Source organism: Astyanax mexicanus, chromosome 24 (assembly GCF_023375975.1).
Source record: "Astyanax mexicanus isolate ESR-SI-001 chromosome 24, AstMex3_surface, whole genome shotgun sequence".
NCBI lineage: Eukaryota > Metazoa > Chordata > Actinopteri > Characiformes > Acestrorhamphidae > Astyanax > Astyanax mexicanus.
Window position 1 is genome coordinate 22,684,027 of NC_064431.1, and position 17,348 is coordinate 22,701,374.

Sequence of the window (17,348 nt, forward strand, 5' to 3'; positions counted from 1 at the left end):
CATGCTGTGCACTACAGTGACATTCACATGCACCCAGAGCATGAAAAATAAATCCCCCTATAGCTCGTTTTTCCCATCATATTTAGTTGCAGAGATATTTTAAAATGGATAAATACACGCTGATGTTGCAGGTTTCTGTGTTTTGTTTAGGAATTCATGAAATATTTTATCCCAAAAATATATATGTTCTATTTATTTACCAATTACTGTACTGGGTGGGGGCGGGCTTTGAGTCAGGAGAGGGAGGGGAGGGGAGGAAGGGAGGGTGGTGTGTACTCGGGTGTTGAGGAAGGATGTTGCTGTAATGTCTAAAATGTGTAATAATAATAATAATAATAATAATAATATTTTTACTGAAATAAAAAAAGTTTGTGTTTACAATTTGTCTAATATAAAGTGCATGTAAGGATGAAGAGGGCTGCTTTTTTCATTAAAAAATTAAATTAAATGTAAAAGCAAACAATAGCTTGTGCATCTCTTTAAATTGTGCTGTTAAATAATTAAACACTAAAAAACTGAAGTTACGTAAGAACTAACAATATAAATCGTAATGGAGAATTGCTCAAATATTTGAAGTTTTTGTTTATAACAACAACAAGAAAAGTAAGAATAATAATTTCCAGTTAATGTAAAGGGAAAAAAGTTCGAAATTAGACAGAATTAGTAAGATACAAAAGTTGTTGATAGATATACTGATAGATACAGAGTTGTAGAGAGACAGATACAGAGCTATAGATTAAAGGAAAAATACATAAATGGATAGATAAGTTGTCAAGGGATTGATGCAGAGTTGTATGGAGCTAGATAGAGAGTTGTTGAAGGATAAATAAAAAAGGTGTCCAATGATAGAAAGCTGTCAGACAGACAGTGATAAATACAAAAAAAAGGTAGTTGGTAATTGGATGGATGGATGCATCCTTTTTTTCTTTGTATACTGTTGATAACAGTGCCCCATTATAAGTCTGAACATTAAAAATCTGTACTGGTCCTAAAAAGCTTAAAAATGACACTTTCTACATTAAGCAGATTTTGAGTTATTGATCCTGGAAGAAAAAGAAGTTAACAAATAACAATACAGGGCTTTGATTTGCAAGCATTGTAACTAATCCGCCAGCATTAGTTACCAACAACTGCACCCCATCATACATTTAATTTTATTTCATCAGGCCTCCAGCTTTTGCAAAGTAGTGAGAAACGTCTAATAATCTGAAACCTTACCACCTAGGCAAGTCTATTCTAGGCTGTAAAAATCACCATGGTAACAGCTTTATACTCCAAGTGGAGAAAATATAAATATATAAATAAAAACCAGCTACAGCACAGTCATTTTTGTGTTTGTTTTTTTATTGACAAAAACACAACAAACAGAAACCTCAGTTTTTGGGGATGTTTGTTCATCGACTAGGAACCAAGTCACTACCTTTATACACTTGGCCAGCTTTGACCTGAAGAGGAGAAAGTTGGGCCGGATAGAGCAGAGAGCTCCACCCTCTGCTAGCAAACATTTGATCGAAGTTCAATTTAGGGTCAATCCCAGTGTCCCTTAATGACTGCCTAGAGGAAGAAGGGTACATTGGCCATGAATAGGGATGTGGCATACCTGGATGATGCGTATGCTTTGTAGCCGCAGAGGTTTGCAGCTGTGGAGCACCAGGCATTTGGTACGTAGGGTGATACCATTTCGGTTTGACTGAAGCAGCACCATTTACTACTGAAGCAGTAGCTACTGGCAGCAAGCCTTTTTGATCTCTCCCAGATTGCCTTGGGTGGTATGGCATCCAGGGTATTTGGTATGCTTGTCCAGTACTACTGTAAACTGATGGATCATACACAGTTGGGAGCCAAGGGAGTGGAGACCAATGTGGCTGTTGATCAGCATTGGGAGGAGGTTTAACAGTTGAAGCTGATGTTGTGGCAGTAGATGTTATTGAGGTAGATGTTGGTATCATGGGAGAGGCACCAGGGTGGAAGCGCCAATACTTTGCATGACTGTAAGGATTCCAAAATCGCTCGTCTGCACCAGGAGGCTTACCTATTGTGGCGGCAGTTGTTGGGCTAGTTGCTGCAGGATTTGTCGCAGTGGTTGGAGGTTTTCTTGGAGGAACATCAGTATAGCCATAAGCACTAGGATAGCTGGGATAATAGAGCCAGTGCTTAGGATAGCCATAGGGATTCCAGAAGCTCTTATCTGAAACGATAGGTTTAGCTGTTGTAGCAGCAGTTGTTGGGGTGGTGGTAGTTGTAGCAGTAGTCTGGTCAGGAGTTGTTGGGCCAGGCGTGGGACTCCTGGGAGGAGCATCAGGATAGCCATAAGCACCAGGATAGCTGGGGTAGTAGAGCCAATGCTTAGGATAGCCATAGGGATTCCAGAAACGCTCATCTGCACCAGGAGGTTTAGCTGTTGTAGCAGCAGTTGATGGGTTGCTAGTAGTAGTAGCAGTATTCAGGTCAGGAGTTTTTGGGTCAGGAGTTGTTGGGCCAGGGGTGGGGCTCCTGAGAGGGGGACCAAAATAACCAGGATAGCCAGGATAGAACAGCCAATTCCTGGCATGGCCATAGGGATTCCAGAAGCGCTCATCTGAACCAGGAGGATTAGCTATTGTAGCAGCAGTTGATGGGTTGGTAGTAGTCGAAGCAGTAGTAGTTGTTAGGGCAGGTGTTGCTGAGGCTGGGGTGGCACTCTTGGGAGGGGGACCAGAATAACCAGGATAGCCAGGATAGAAGAGCCAATTTCTCCCATGGCCATAGCGATTCCAGAAGCGGTCATCTGCAACGGAAGGTTTAGCTGTTGTTGCAGCAGTGGTGGTTGGGTTGGTAGTAGTTGTAGCAGTAGTAGTTGTTGTGGCAGGAGTTGCTGGGCCAGAGGTGGGGCTCCTGAGAGGCGTACCAGAATAACCAGGATAGCCAGGATAGAATAGCCAATTCCTGCCATGGCCATAGGGATTCCAGAAGTCATCATCAGCACTGGGAGGTGTTACTGTTGCAGCAGGTGCTGTTGGGCTTGTACCTGTTGTAGCAGAAGTGGGGCTCCTGGGAGGAGTGCCAGGATAGCCAAGATAGAAAGGCCAAAACTGATTCCCAGGATATGGAAAAGGATATTCCACTGGTGGGATGGGATGAACTGGTGGAAGCTCTTCATCAGTAGGTAAAGGAGTGGTGTCTAGTGGGCAGGAAAGTGTCACCTCTCCATTACTGTACAACACAGACAAGAGCCTTTCTTCACCCTGTAAAACAAAGACAAAGTAAATATATAAAAAAAAAAAAATAAAATAAAAAAAAAAAAATAAAAAAAAATAAAAAATCACATAATACTGAGGATTCTTGGAAGATTTTAAGTAAATAAAGGGAACATAACATACCTCAATTTGCCAACATTTGCTCGTATATGGAGCAGTGACAATCCATTCACTTGGCACAGCCTCTAGGGTGAACCCACAGGTGTCACAGGCTTGGGCCAGAGGCTGCCATTCTCCATTCACTTGAAAAAACAACAGAATTATTGGAATCAAACCATCATCCAGACAGGTTTTAATGAAATTAATAAAATTGTTCACAGAAAAGCTGATTTCAAAGCTGGTAACACCATTTAAACAATTGTACACCACTTCAATACATTATAAAAAGAAAGTTAGCTAAATACTTAATCCCAACTGACTAACCAGTGTTTTATAAAGGAAACAACTACATATAGTAAAAAAAAAAAAAAAAAAAAATCCTACCAAAAAGACGTCCTATTTTTTCTAAGATAAGTATTGCTTATATTAACAATACCAGTTACTACTGAGAGTACAACTGGTACTGGGTGTGCCTCTCCTGACTGTCTGTGTAGGAAATCCAAACTTGGGGGGAATGTTCCAGCTGAAATTTCCTACTTAAAACTGGGAAATTCCAACATCTGAGTTCAAACGGATGCAGCATCAAGCTCACCTTTCACTTTGAGGGAATCCACAGAGTTGCCAACTTGAATTACCATTGCAGAAAGGGTACAAGAGACTGTAAGAAAAAGAGCTTCCACAGGACAACCCATTTTCACTGGCACTCCCCACAAGCGTAATGGCAGGATGTAATTATCCCCCTGTCAAAAACAATTCGAGAACATGCTCGTATGCTACAGACACATGAACCAAGCATTTCAAATGCCACGGGGGAAAAAAAAAAAAAAAAAAAAAAAACACACACACTACAACGTTTAAGTTTACAACACATAAGTTTACTTTAGGGGCCTAATGTATCATTTGACCACTTCTTGAATCCTCATTACCTCTTGTGTCATATGACAGCCATCATACTTGGCAACAAGGAAGATATCTCTGCGTGCCCTCTTCACCGATAAGCCACAGTCGGCAGGCATTTCAGATAGCGGCACTGGGGTCTTCCCATCTATTTAACACAAAGCTTGGTTGTACATCACAACAGACAAGGAGTTCATTGAATAATAGGTAAAGCAGGACAGGCCCATATTGAGACAGTGGTGGCTCAGTGTTTAGAGCACCAGGTCATTGAGAAAGTTGGGGGTTCGTCACTAGGATTTGGGAGACCCTTAATCCATACTGCAACTTTAACGATGTCAATGTGGGTCTTCTGAGTGTACAGGTGCTGGTCAACGAATTAGAATAATTTGAAATAGTGCAATCATGAAATTCTTTGAATGCATTTTTTGTGCAGAAAGCAAATCAGGTGTTCACCGCACCTGTCCTACTCGTTAGACTAAATCACAGAACTCGTTACCTGGAAAAAAATTTGCTCAGCTGAGCTTTCCAAAAGGTCCATTTAGGCCATTTAACTGTGACACTGTTGTTTTATTGAATTAGAATAATGGAGAAACCGTTTCATTGAATTAGAATAAATGCTCGAATTTTTGTTTTCTGTGAAGAGTGTTCACTGTGCAGTATAAAGTCAGGGTTGAGTAGAATTTCTAAGTTGTAAAATCAATCATGGGTAAGCAGCGCGACCTCTCAACCGGAATAGTGGCTCAAATTCAAGCCCTTCGCCAACAAGGCTTGACCCAAACTAAAATTGCTGAGCAGCTCGGCATCAGCCAGTCTTCCGCCTGCAAAGCTCTCAAGAAAAACTGCAGCAAGCGCACCAACTGATCCGGCGTCCGAAAAACTTCTGCTCGTGACAACAAGCAGCTGAGAAAGATCGCAGTCAGCAACCGGTTCAAGTCCACTTCCGAGCTCACCGACTTGTGGAACAAGCAGACCGGCGCTGACGTCTCCAGATCAACCACTTACCGTCGTCTGCGCGAACTCGGCTTCAAATCTCGCGTTCCAGCAGTAAAACCGATGCTGAACAAGAAACAAATGGAGAAACGGCTGAAGTGGGCCAAAGAACACGGCGAGTGGACTGCTGAAGACTGGCAGAAAGTGGTCTTCAGTGACGAATCACGCTTCTGCATCTCCTTCGGTGACCAAGGTCCTCGTGTCTGGCGTCGTGGTGGCGAAACCTACAACCACGAGTGCGTGAAAAGATCCGTCAAGTTTCCCCAGAGCGTTATGGTCTGGGGATGCATGTCCGCTCGAGGTGTAGGGAAACTCTGCTTCCTCAAGAAGACTGTCAATGCTGCCGTATATCAAGATGTTCTGGAAACGTTCCTGATTCCGACTGTTGAGGAACAGTTCGGCGAAGAAGACTTCTTATTTCAACAGGATCTTGCACCGGCTCATGCGGCAAAGTCGACCAAAGATTGGTTCACTGAAAAACAGCTTGAAGTTTTGGCATGGCCGGCCAACTTGCCTGACCTCAATGTCATTGAAAACCTTTGGGCCATCGTCAAGCGGAAAATTCGCGACAGAAAGCCTACTACGCTGGACCAACTGAAGCAGAACATCGCCACTGCCTGGGAAGCTGTGAGTGCGGAAACTTGCGACAAGCTGGTCAAATCGATGCCGCGGAGACTTCAGGCAGTCATACAAGCCAAGGGGGCAGCCACAAAATACTGAGAAAGTGATGATTGTAATATTGTAAAATTATTCTAATTCAATGAAACGGTTTCTCCATTATTCTAATTCCATAAAACAACAGTGTCACAGTTAAATGGCCTAAATGGGCCTTTTGGAAAGCTCAGCTGAGCAAATTGTTTTCCAGGTAACGAGTTCTGTGATTAGTCTAACGAGTAGGACAGGTGCGGTGAACACCTGATTTGCTTTCTGCACAAAAAATGCATTAAAAGAATTTCATGATTGCACTATTTCAAATTATTCTAATTCGTTGACCAGCACCTGTACTCAATAGTGTATATGTGTGTGTTCAAGGCAAGATGATTTAAAGGCGGAGACCAAATTCCATCTGTGCCCAGAACAAGTATGTTGTATATGGTTGTCTTGTCTAAAACAAGACTAATACTGTGCTCTATTCATGTTGGAACTAGAAATTAAGTTACCCAGATTTTAAACAAAGATAATTGTGTACAATTTCAAAACATTTTCAAAAACATTTAGCTTTGGACTTTGGCATCCATTTTGGTGAATCCAGCCAAAATGTGCCACTATTTCCCACGTTAGCATAGTTAGCAATAGTAGTTAACAATGCATTGCACAGTATTTTGCACATCCAAACACCATGGAAGCATGTACATTATAAATAGTTAGGCAGAAAAAACTGGAGTATCCCTCACCTCTCTCAACCAAGAAGTCAGGTACTCGCTTTCCCAGCATCCTCAAGGTCATGGAGTCATTATCACACTGCACAGAAGGCCTCAACTGGTGGAGTTGTTGCTCAGCAAGCGTGTACCCCACTGGCACACAAAAGAAAACCATCACTCACTAGTATTAAAGCAAATGATTTTGGTATTTATGGAAGTAGGCTAAAAGGAAATTGGTCAGTTGTCTGCCAGTGGTAATGAAGTGTATAGTATGATGTTTTTGCAGCATTTGTGGAAGCTAATAATAATACATCTGATAAATAACAATAAAAAGGCAATACAGACAATCAATATGTAATCATAAAAGTAAGAACCACGGATTAAGTATGATTACATTGCCTCGAACTGCATCATGTGTCTTTAAGGCAATTATTCTTTTGGTAAGTAAATGAAAACAAAATAGCCATATATATACAGAAAAAAGGACACTGTAATAATAAAAAGTGTTTTGTTGCAACACCATGTCATAGAGGGTTAAAAAAAAACAATATTATAGTGTTAGTTTTTTTTTCTAGTGTGTTCTGTCTATGTACTCCTGAAATACATGGGTACCATGGGATTTTAAATAATATGTATGTACCTCTAGTTGCTTTATAATTGATTTAATATACTAACTAGATCACTAAAACATTAGATAAAAAACTAAGTTTGGGTATTTTTTATAAACTTTACCTTCTGCCTCAGGCTGATCAGCTTGGTATCCATCAGTATCTCCTAAATCTCCAGCCCCACCTTTAGTTTCATTAGAGAAAAACTTTCTCTGATTTCCAACAAATATTGTGCCATGTCTGATCACTCTCTCCTGTGGTTTTGTAGGAATCGTGTGAAGACAGAATGCTGCTGAGCTCAGGGTTGTTGCCACTGTTAGAATGTGCAGCTGATTTCTCTTCCACATTTTCTCGTTGTATTTTTATGTATCGTATTAAATTGTATTAAGTTAGGCCTCGACACAAAGCAGGCCATAGGCATATAAATCTGCCGAGACTTAACTCTTATCACCTGAGACGAAATACACCGCGCAGTATATCAGTTATTGCACTCAGCTGTGACCAATTACTTAATTTATATGCGCGTATACGCACGATATTACGGTAAACACAGGCGCAGCGGTAAAATACGCAAATGCGCAAAAAGAAAGTATGGGAAATCCCACATTATATATATATATATATATATATATATATATATATATATATATATATATATATATATATATATATATATATATATATATTAAGGTAAACAAGTGACATTTAGGTTTTAAGAGATAAAGTATACAGTGAAACATGTAGAAATATTTAATTTAAATATAGAGGACATCTACTATATCAGTCAAAAGTTTGGATACGCCTTTTTCTTTTCTTTTTTTCTACATTGTAAATGAATACTCAAGTCATCCATCCAATAAAGAAACACACGGGCCATTGTTATTAAGCACAGTGTTGACCTAATTACAAAAGTAAGATATGTAATTTAAAAGCATTATTACAAACTACTTGGAACACTGAAAAAATAGCATTTACCTGTGTACAGTCTCTAACTATAAACTTTACCATAAAAATTAATTAGCCGCCATTTAGCTATTTTTCATGTTTTTGCTGATGATTGCTAAAAAAAAAATCCTGTTACTTTAATTCCTGTTACACAAAACATCAAAAGTAACAGGAATGACTGCCAGTAACAGGAGTGTTTTTTTTGTTATAAATATTCATTATTGAAACATGCAGTCAACCATTTCTTTAAAATAGTTTTGTAACCATCTTCATAACAAAGGAAACCTTGTAAAAAGTATAACTGCCTGAGTTTGACCAGTTCATATTTTGAATAGTTAAGTACATGTGTTCTTAGATTCAGAGTTGAAAAAAAGTTTAATTTGGAAGAGATACAACAAGCAAATGGCACTCATTTGGTGGAATGGCCCACATAAGGAATGTCATGTAGTAATTTAAAAGGGTTAAACAAACCAAATTACCAAAAAACATTTTGGTGGGACTTATCTGAGGGGTTTCTGAGGTAACGCTCATAAACTTATCCTGTGCAACAGAGGAAACCCTCTGACTTTTTTTCCTGGGGCGGTCCTGATGAGAGCCAGTTGATGGTCTTTGCAACTGCACTTGAGGATACTTTCAAACTTTTCCAGATTTGACTAACTGAACAATTTTATAAAACATTTAATAAAATATGGTAAAATCATACAATGAGACTTGCTAAGCAATCAACAATCTTTGTCAGTCATGTGACTCTGCACCCCAGACCAATCAACAAGCTCGTCATATACTTGTATAGTATATATGGTTTAATTTTTGAAAATAATTGGACATAGGCCCTCTAGCACTTTCACTGCACCCCACTTGTTTAGAGAAACACACTGAACATCTAATAAACAGATTTATTGCACCATATCTACATTATATTGCCATTTCAATTCAAATGAAATTCCACCAAAAATAGGTTGAAGAAAATTTTTTATTAAGTTCTGCTTTCAACTTTGGTCACAATACAAAGCTGGAATTATGAAAAAAAAAAAAACTTCATAAAATGCTCGTTATATATATATATATTTTAGTTTACACACTAACACATGAATAAAGATCAATCTCAACGTTCAGTGTTAATTAACAAAACAATATAAGAATTACGGAAAAAATGATGTAATTAATAAAGTGCTGTTTATACATATTTTTACTTTCATAAAATGAATGTATGTACATTTGTAAAATGAAACTGTTCCCTAGAACTGAGACCATGTACAGTTACACCAGAACTGCATGCATGATTTATATACTTTCTATATAAAAGAAACAAATTCTGTCGAGTTAAAGTGCCACAGACAGCTTAAAGTCTTAATTCTCTTTTAAACTGCCTTTACGTACAAAAATTACATATCTTAAAGGTCCATTTTAAATAATGTAAACGCCACTACCCACATTCTTCAATGAATGATTTACATTGACATGAACTTTAAGTAGCACTTCCACTAGTTCAGAGTCAAACATTTCTGACAACAACAAACATGGCGATAGAGTAAAAGGTTGAGATAATTTACTAATATCTAAAAAAGACAAAGGATGCAATGGGGGTTTAGAAAAAGTTCCGCCTTCATTTTTTTGTCATGTCCATATGGAAGTGGTCATGTTTCACTTGAACTCCTGGCTAAACTGCCCTCACAGTTTCCAGTGGTACTGTTGTGCTCTGCCCTTATCTGTTAGCTTTTACCTTAGTTTGTGCCCTTGCACAAATATGGATGAAATGAACACAGAACAAAGGTCCTGTCTGTATTTGAGCATAAATTAGCCTAAAAAAGGTTCACAGGTTAGTGATATCGTCACCACTTGTTATGCTGATCCAGTCACCCTCTTCCTTAACAGCTGGTATTGCAGAATTTCTCTCCCACAGCCGGATCTCACTGGTAATGTCTGGAGGAAGGAAGGTTTCTGGATCCAGCACTGCCACCTCAGGTTCCTGTGCCAACCTAAAGCACTGGGGAGAGATGGGGCATGACTCTGCATCCAGAGCCCACCTGTAGGCTATGTGGGTGGGCGTAGTTTGTGTTGCAAAATCACCTCCAGGAGCTGCTGTGGACACCTCACTCTGGGTCCAGGAAGGAGGTGGAGGGGTAAAGAGGCTCCCCATGCTTCCTAAAAGGTGTCCAAAATGCAAGGCATTGTCAATGCTTCGTCTAAGTTCGATGGGAGAGGGAGGGCATAAGTCAAACTCGATTAAAGACAAGACACAGTCACGCTCTTGCCATTCTAGACCATGAGACCACCGAGGAGCGGACTGAGAGTCATAGTTGCTGGTGCTATAAGCTCTGTTACTTGTACTGTTAGCATGGCTGTCCTTTACACCAACACTTGCATTGGCTTCATAGTTCTCAACCACTGAATTCTTGATATCTGTTCTGGATTGCTGGTACCCTGCCCAGTTATTAGGTAACAGATCAGCCCAGGCATTTTCTTGTCTTCTCCAAGGCAGGCACTTCAACACTCTGTCCCAAGAGGAAGCAAATGCGCCATTCTCAGATCGTCCACCAGCCCCTTGACCTTGATCCCGATCTCCTCTCTTAGGCCCACCTCTACTAGGCCTCCAGAAGGCCCTTGAACCCAGCAACAGCATTGAGAAGCTCCAAGACAGCTCCAGCAAGCGTGCCCAGAACTGCCCAAGCCACCAGCCCCAGCCGAACCGGCGCCAATCTCCAAGGAGCCCGTACATCCAGAGCAGGCCATGAATCTGAAGAGTGCAGCACAGCACACCCAGCAGGGCACAGACGATTAGAACCCTCCTGGCACGTTCCTCAACCCGTTTGTAGGCCCCCCATCTCGGGATAGGGGTTCTGGCGGCCGACCTAAGAGGAGGAAGGGCCCTGAAGAGAATTCCCAAACAGAGTGGAAGACCCCAGCAGATGGAGAGTGTCTGAAGCATCAGGGGTAGTGCCGGGGACAGGGTGTGGGAAAGAAGGTCAGCCCCCAGAAGAGAAGCACAGTGCAAAGTTGCTAGACCTCCAGTGACATGGGGGCGCTGAAGAGCAGGAGTCAGGAGGTTCAACCGTGTTCCTTTCAATGCCAGCAAAGCTAAGGTGACCTGTGCCCACAACAGAAGGGCAAGCGGTAAGTTGTACAGTGCTGCAAGGATTGGACGGGGCAGGATGTGCCTTGTACCATACGGGTCGACAATGAACTGAACAAATCTGAGCAAACCTGAGAGAAGTAGCAGGACATTTGCCAAAGTGAGGGGTTCACAAAAGGGTTGGCATATGCCAGATCCACCAATTACTCCCCAGAAGGCTCCGATTAGCACCAACATAAAGAAGATGGCAGAACCAAACACATGGAGCTCCCAGGCAAATGCCAGAGTGCGGCGCAAATCTTCCCACTGCAGGAGAGTGCCATTGGGGCTGGTAGGAAACACACAGGGGCCTAAACCCAAAGCACAAGGACCTGAGGGTTCAGACAGGCCTTTCTCTGTGATTGGCCCAAATATCCCACCAAACCACCTAGACTTGTCATCATCTGAAATAAGAGAGAGAGGTAGTTAGAATTCTTACAGTTTCATACCTTAGTTGATTATCCCTGATTTCTTCTTTTGTTTTATGCAAGAAAACTGGTTCTTTTCATAAAAAGGGGGATCTCTGTCACATATTCTGACATATAATAGCAGTATGTCAGTTGATCATGAAGTGTTACCTCGTGTATACATTATGAGGTGTCATCTTGTGAGTGAGGTTGAACACTAGCTAATGTGCTCATGGCAAAATAACGTGAATTATGGGAGTTAATATGGACTGATAGTGCGAGGCAGATGTATGGGTCATTCTATTTCTGTGGATAAGCATTTAACATTCCTTGATTCACAGCACTATGTGTAACAAATTCTTTACAATTCATAAGCCATTACCACGCACAGGGGATAGCTCAGTGGGTGGAAATGACTGTGACAGGTCATCTGGCTAGGATTGGCCCATAATAGATTTACTTTCTGGTGAGAACATGTACTGACCTCTAGATTTCGGCCCATCTAATTCTTCTGATCGATTGACTGAGGACAATGACCCTATAGGTGTCTGGGCCTCAGCGGCAGCACCACCAGATGTCCTATTACCTGAAACAAAGACAGATTCCATGTCTTTTGGTTTGATCTAAAAATAATCATACATACATAAGAATCATACATGACATGAACTGTAATCAAGAATAAATATTTACCTTTCTGTATTGTTGTTTTGTCCATAGGCAATACTCCTATTGCCTCTTGCTCTTGCATTTTTTCCACATGTAGAGGTTCAGGTGGTTCTCGGAATACACTGGTCATATCTGGTAACTGGTCAGCAATAGACTTGAGTCCAGAACTGGATGTACTTCCTGAGTCCTCTGTTTCAGCGTTGAAACTTGCTGTATGTATGAACTGTTTTTCCTCTGGGGCTTCTTTGTCAATTGTTTTTGCAGAGATAGTAGTTCCCATGTCATAGGAACCATCAACAGCATGGGTTTCTTCAAGTGTTCTAATGGGGGTCATTTCTTTATCTATAGCTGGTCCTACTCTAGTGGTTAAAAATACATTGCTTTTAGTGTTGTTTGTAATCATGGTTGCTTTGCTGTGAGCTGGTGCTGTGGACGGAACAGGCAGCGTGGTCGTGGCTTGTGAAACGCTGGGGTCATTTCTATTCATCATCATTATATCCTGATCATCATGATTATCATTACGGATAATCCTTTGCATGAGTATTTGTGGACCAGCCAGGAGAGGAGGGGAGTCTGTTACACTTTCCCGTAAATCTCGTTTCTCTTTACCACCCAGACCGGAGATGTTCTTCTCCATTGTTCCAGAAGATGGTGCCCTACCTCTGTTTACCTCTGTGAGATTTTCTCTCAGCCAACTTCCATTTCCAGAGCCATCACCATCGTCTGTGTTTAACTGAAGAGGCAGTAGTAACAAGTCCTTGGAGAGCCCATCAACTCCTCTTTCAGGAGCCTGTTGAATGCCTTGCGTGGTGCCAGGGGTCAGGCCAGTCTTAGTTTGACCTAAGGGCATCTTTAAGTCTGAGCTGCCTGCTGTTCTGACAAATGCAACAGCAGCTTGCTGGAACAGAGACAATCCTAACACCAGAGCCAGGAGCCAAGCTGTTGGGCTTTGGGAGTTTCGGAAGGCAGCCATGTCTTAAGGAAGCAGGGATACAAAAAAGGCATTTAGAATGATGGTTAGATAAGCAGGAAATATGCAATACCTGGCAATATATTCAGTGTAAGAAATATGTAGCATCACCACGCAGCCAGCATGTTTGGAGACTAGCACCTGATCCCCTGCTTTAAAATCATCCTAAACAAGGCATTATAAGTTGTAAGTTTGTGTATGGTTTTTATTTTTATTTCCCTTTTTGAAAAGGGACGAAAATGTACATTTACAAATTGTTCATGAGGATTACCTGTATGCTTTTAATAAAGAATTGATCACAAAAACTAAATCAGCCTAAAAACATCATACAGGGAGTGGTGAGGGAGACAGAGCTATCTACCCACCAAAGGAGAGCATGGCCAATTCCGCTCCCTCAGACTCCGGTTGCTGATGGAGAAGCAGCATAAAATGCAGCTTTTTATTCATAGCTGTCTTTTGAAAGCGCAGAATTTAGTTTAAACACTCCCAACGTCACAGTGCATGAGCCAAGACAAAAAAGCATTATAATTATTAAACACCGTTGATTTTATTGAAAAAATCAAGAAGAAAAAAAGACGCATTATCTTACACCGAATTATCAAAATGATAAGTGCCTGCTGCAACTCAACAAGACTTATGTGATTTTATTATGACTTTGGAAAGTGTAACTGTAACTGTGAAATAATGAAATAGTGAAATAGTGAACAGATTTTTTGAAGAGTCATTTATTGTGAAGCAGGCATTGGTCTGGTCACATATCTCTTTCTTAAACATGATTCCCAAAGGGACCCAAAATGTGGCACCTTTTTCAAGACTTTAGAACTTTGTATGGCATGTGTTTAAACTTAAAAAGATTCTTCATTTGTTTTTATTTGTGAAAGATCATCTACGGCTTTGGTATTGTCTCAAAGAACCCTTACAGTAATGATATTTTAAATAGTAAGGTATCATACAACTCATAATTCACAAATAAATGTTACCAAGAACCTACTGTGGTGGGGTGCTTTAAAGCAGACTGACCTTTAGTCAGCGATGAAGGCTGTTGAAGAGTAATTAATAAAGACTACATATAAACAAAAGCCCCAGACAAGACCTCTGAATCCACTCTTATCAGATATTAAGTTCAATAGTGTACACGCCTCCATGTTTTACTCACCTGAAGATTTGGCAGCAGCTCCAAAAGTCCTTGGCAGCTCCAGAACTCTTCAAATTGTAAATACACTGTAACCTCTCTGCAAAAACAGAAATCGAGTGATGCCCGAATATGACATGTCACCGTCTCGCTCTCAGGAATGATGCCTAGATCAAAGTCCCTCTGACGTTGTGCCGTAATCTTTTCACCATCTGGTTCATGCTTTGTGAGATCAGTGCCCTAGAACCAGCTCCTGCAATGTAGGTTAGTGATCGTCAGGTGCTGCAGCATTCAATACTTTTAGCACTTTACAGCTACATATACCATCATGGAACTGCAGATGATGGTAAGTTGCAGGGTCCAGTAAAGGCAGGCATTCTCCTGTTGTGTTGTCTTCCTTATCTCTTGCTCTCTGATCTGCTCACAGCTGCAGAATGCTAATCTGCTCAGTTTAAAGGATTTCTTTAAGACCATCAGCTTTGCACTGCACCAGCCTGCTTTCATGACAAAGCAGAGACTATGAAGTTAATGATGACCTATGTTCAGTTATTTTATGACTACTACGATTATTATGTGAACTTTGATGTGCATGTATATGCCAAAAGACGTTAGACAGCAGTATGTAAACTAATCGTAAGTGAGATGTTATCTTCAGAGTGTAGCTGAATGCTGGTCAGCGTGCTCAAGTGTAGCCTGAAGGTTGGTGCCAGATGGATGGGACATTCCATTTCCGAAGTTTGGAAGTGTTAGCATTGAACATTCCTTAATCCACAATGTTACACATGCACAGAGAATACATCATAAGCCCTTTTCGGGCGCGATTAGTTTCTCAGGAGGACATCTGTGAAAAATATTTAATACTTCTACTCTGTGATAAAACTTTGCATCTGGCCTGCAATTGAAAAACAGGAGGACCAGTGAGTTTTTTGGCTTGCTGGTCACATGACATCGCGTTCAGTAGCTCCTCCATGTCCACTCGTTGTTGGATCTCCGTGGAAACGCGCACCCAAAGTGTAATTGCGGTGCATGGCAGTGGACAAATAGCTATTTTATCAAACGCGAGGTGGCGAAACGAAAAATTTTGGGATCACCATGGAGTTCAGTGAAAAACATTAGGTAATTCAGCCTGTAATTTTCTCAGTGGACGTCTGAGAAAAACAAGTACATGGTCATTCCAGATGGGACATGCCATGGGACATGACACTCGTTTCGTTTCGTGTGAGTGTCTTTTTGGGAGAAAAACTTGTGTACTATCATACTTATCACAATATTTACTACCTGTCTGTTCTAAAAAACTGCATGTTTTGCAACATTCTCAGTGATTTTTTTACTCAGGCACCACGTTTTAAGAGATGGCCAAATTGAATAATGAAAAATGGACATACGTGAAAATTACATATATATATACAATATATATAATATATATACAAAAGATACAATCTGCTCTGCTCTGGAGTGACGATCACATTGAACTTACTAGTATATTGATGGATGAATCTGGGTTTGGTGAATGCCAGCAGGGCACCATCTACTGGACTAAATAGTTCGAACAGCAAAGAGTCAGTGGAGGAAAGATAACAGTCTGTGGCTTTTTTTTTTTTTACAGTTTGGGCCTAAAAATCAATGATTATTTCTAGTTTATTTTAAAGACATTTTAAGATAATTACATGCTTTCAACTTTGGGCAACATTTTGTTGAACTGGAAATAAATTAGATTTTTGCATGGTGCAGAATAATTTTCTGCAAATAAATGCTCAAAATTGACAAAATTGTATTTATAAATTGAGAGAAACTAATTCAGAAACTGAAGTGGTATTTATTTATTTTTCCAGAGCTGTATGATGTACATGTACTGCAAATGCAGGTTTCAGATTATTAGCTTTTTAAAAACAGTTCTATTATGCTGTTGCCAAAATGTGCACCACATTTTCCATGCCTTTTACCTTTAGACATAAACAGTGTGTAAAAAATTATTGAAATGTTAATAAAGTTCAGCATTTCAAGAGCTTGTCAACAAATGTGTTAATAGGCCAACAGTAAAAGCCAAAACATGCTTTAGCTGTGAGCTAAAATGCTGTTACAGGCTCATATTAGCTGTGTACTGAAGTTCCTGGTGAAGTTGTACAACGATATCAGTGACAAAATTTCTGGCCGGGGTCACTGTAGGGTTAAGGGATTGAGTGTGGGAATTAACTCTTTCGTAGGCCACACTGTTTAAGCGGAGTGCACTTGTATTACACAAATCCACCGGTCCACCTTAAGAGCTCAGGCAGGCAGCGTTTTGCAGCGCGAGCAGGGGGAGGCCCTCACACACACATGCCTAGCGCTTTAAGGCGGACTGGAGCAAATACAGCCCCACTTAAAGGCACATACACGCCGAAATTAAGCTCAATGGCTGACTATGGGGAATTGCACTCATATGAAAACGAAACAAAAAACGTGTATAACATTAGCATTTAAGAATAATGGAGATTTTTTTTCTTTTTGCAAAAATGTAAGCTAAAATAAGTATTTAAATCAAGAATTATTGTAAAAGAACAGATTTAACACAAAAAATAAACAAATAATTTAGATAAATTAACGAATAGTGTTAATAATAAAGTAAAAAATTGGACTGGCTACTATGGATAGAAAAAATATCACTTAAAAAATAAAATAATACAAATACATAACCCATAGCTTTATATGACAGTAATTACCCCCAGTTTATCATAACACTTAATTTACTACCCTGCTTAGATTCATACAAGCACAGGGTTTCAAGATGTCAACTACATTGCAACTTTGAGTATTTGTACAATAGGCATCCAAACAAAACTACTGAGGTCCAACTAATAGGGAAGTGCTAGTAGTGAATTGTGTATTTGTATTTTTTTTTTCTTTTATTTAACAACTAATACAATTTACAGTTCGTTATAATAAATT

The 17,348-nt window shown here is 40.2% G+C and overlaps 2 protein-coding genes across 2 annotated transcripts; both read right to left on the bottom strand.

The window, feature by feature from the left end:
- Nucleotides 1-1,323: 1,323 nt before the first annotated feature.
- Nucleotides 1,324-7,640, bottom strand: LOC111195423 (nascent polypeptide-associated complex subunit alpha, muscle-specific form). The gene is made up of 6 exons (XM_022682756.2): nt 7,316-7,640; nt 6,617-6,736; nt 4,262-4,380; nt 3,928-4,075; nt 3,360-3,478; nt 1,324-3,224 (listed from the first exon to the last, which is right to left on the bottom strand). The coding sequence occupies exons 1-6, from the start codon at nt 7,536-7,538 to the stop codon at nt 1,395-1,397; spliced, it is 2,559 nt and encodes an 852-aa protein (XP_022538477.2). The 5' UTR covers nt 7,539-7,640; the 3' UTR covers nt 1,324-1,394.
- Nucleotides 7,641-9,208: 1,568 nt separating this feature from the next.
- LOC111195424 (uncharacterized) lies at nt 9,209-15,694 on the bottom strand. Its single transcript, XM_022682757.2, has 4 exons — nt 14,448-15,694; nt 12,346-13,296; nt 12,140-12,241; nt 9,209-11,652 (listed from the first exon to the last, which is right to left on the bottom strand). Exons 2-4 carry the CDS (start codon nt 13,292-13,294, stop codon nt 9,950-9,952), a joined length of 2,754 nt encoding a protein of 917 aa, XP_022538478.2. The 5' UTR covers nt 13,295-13,296; nt 14,448-15,694; the 3' UTR covers nt 9,209-9,949.
- Between the last annotated feature and the right edge of the window lie 1,654 nt (nt 15,695-17,348).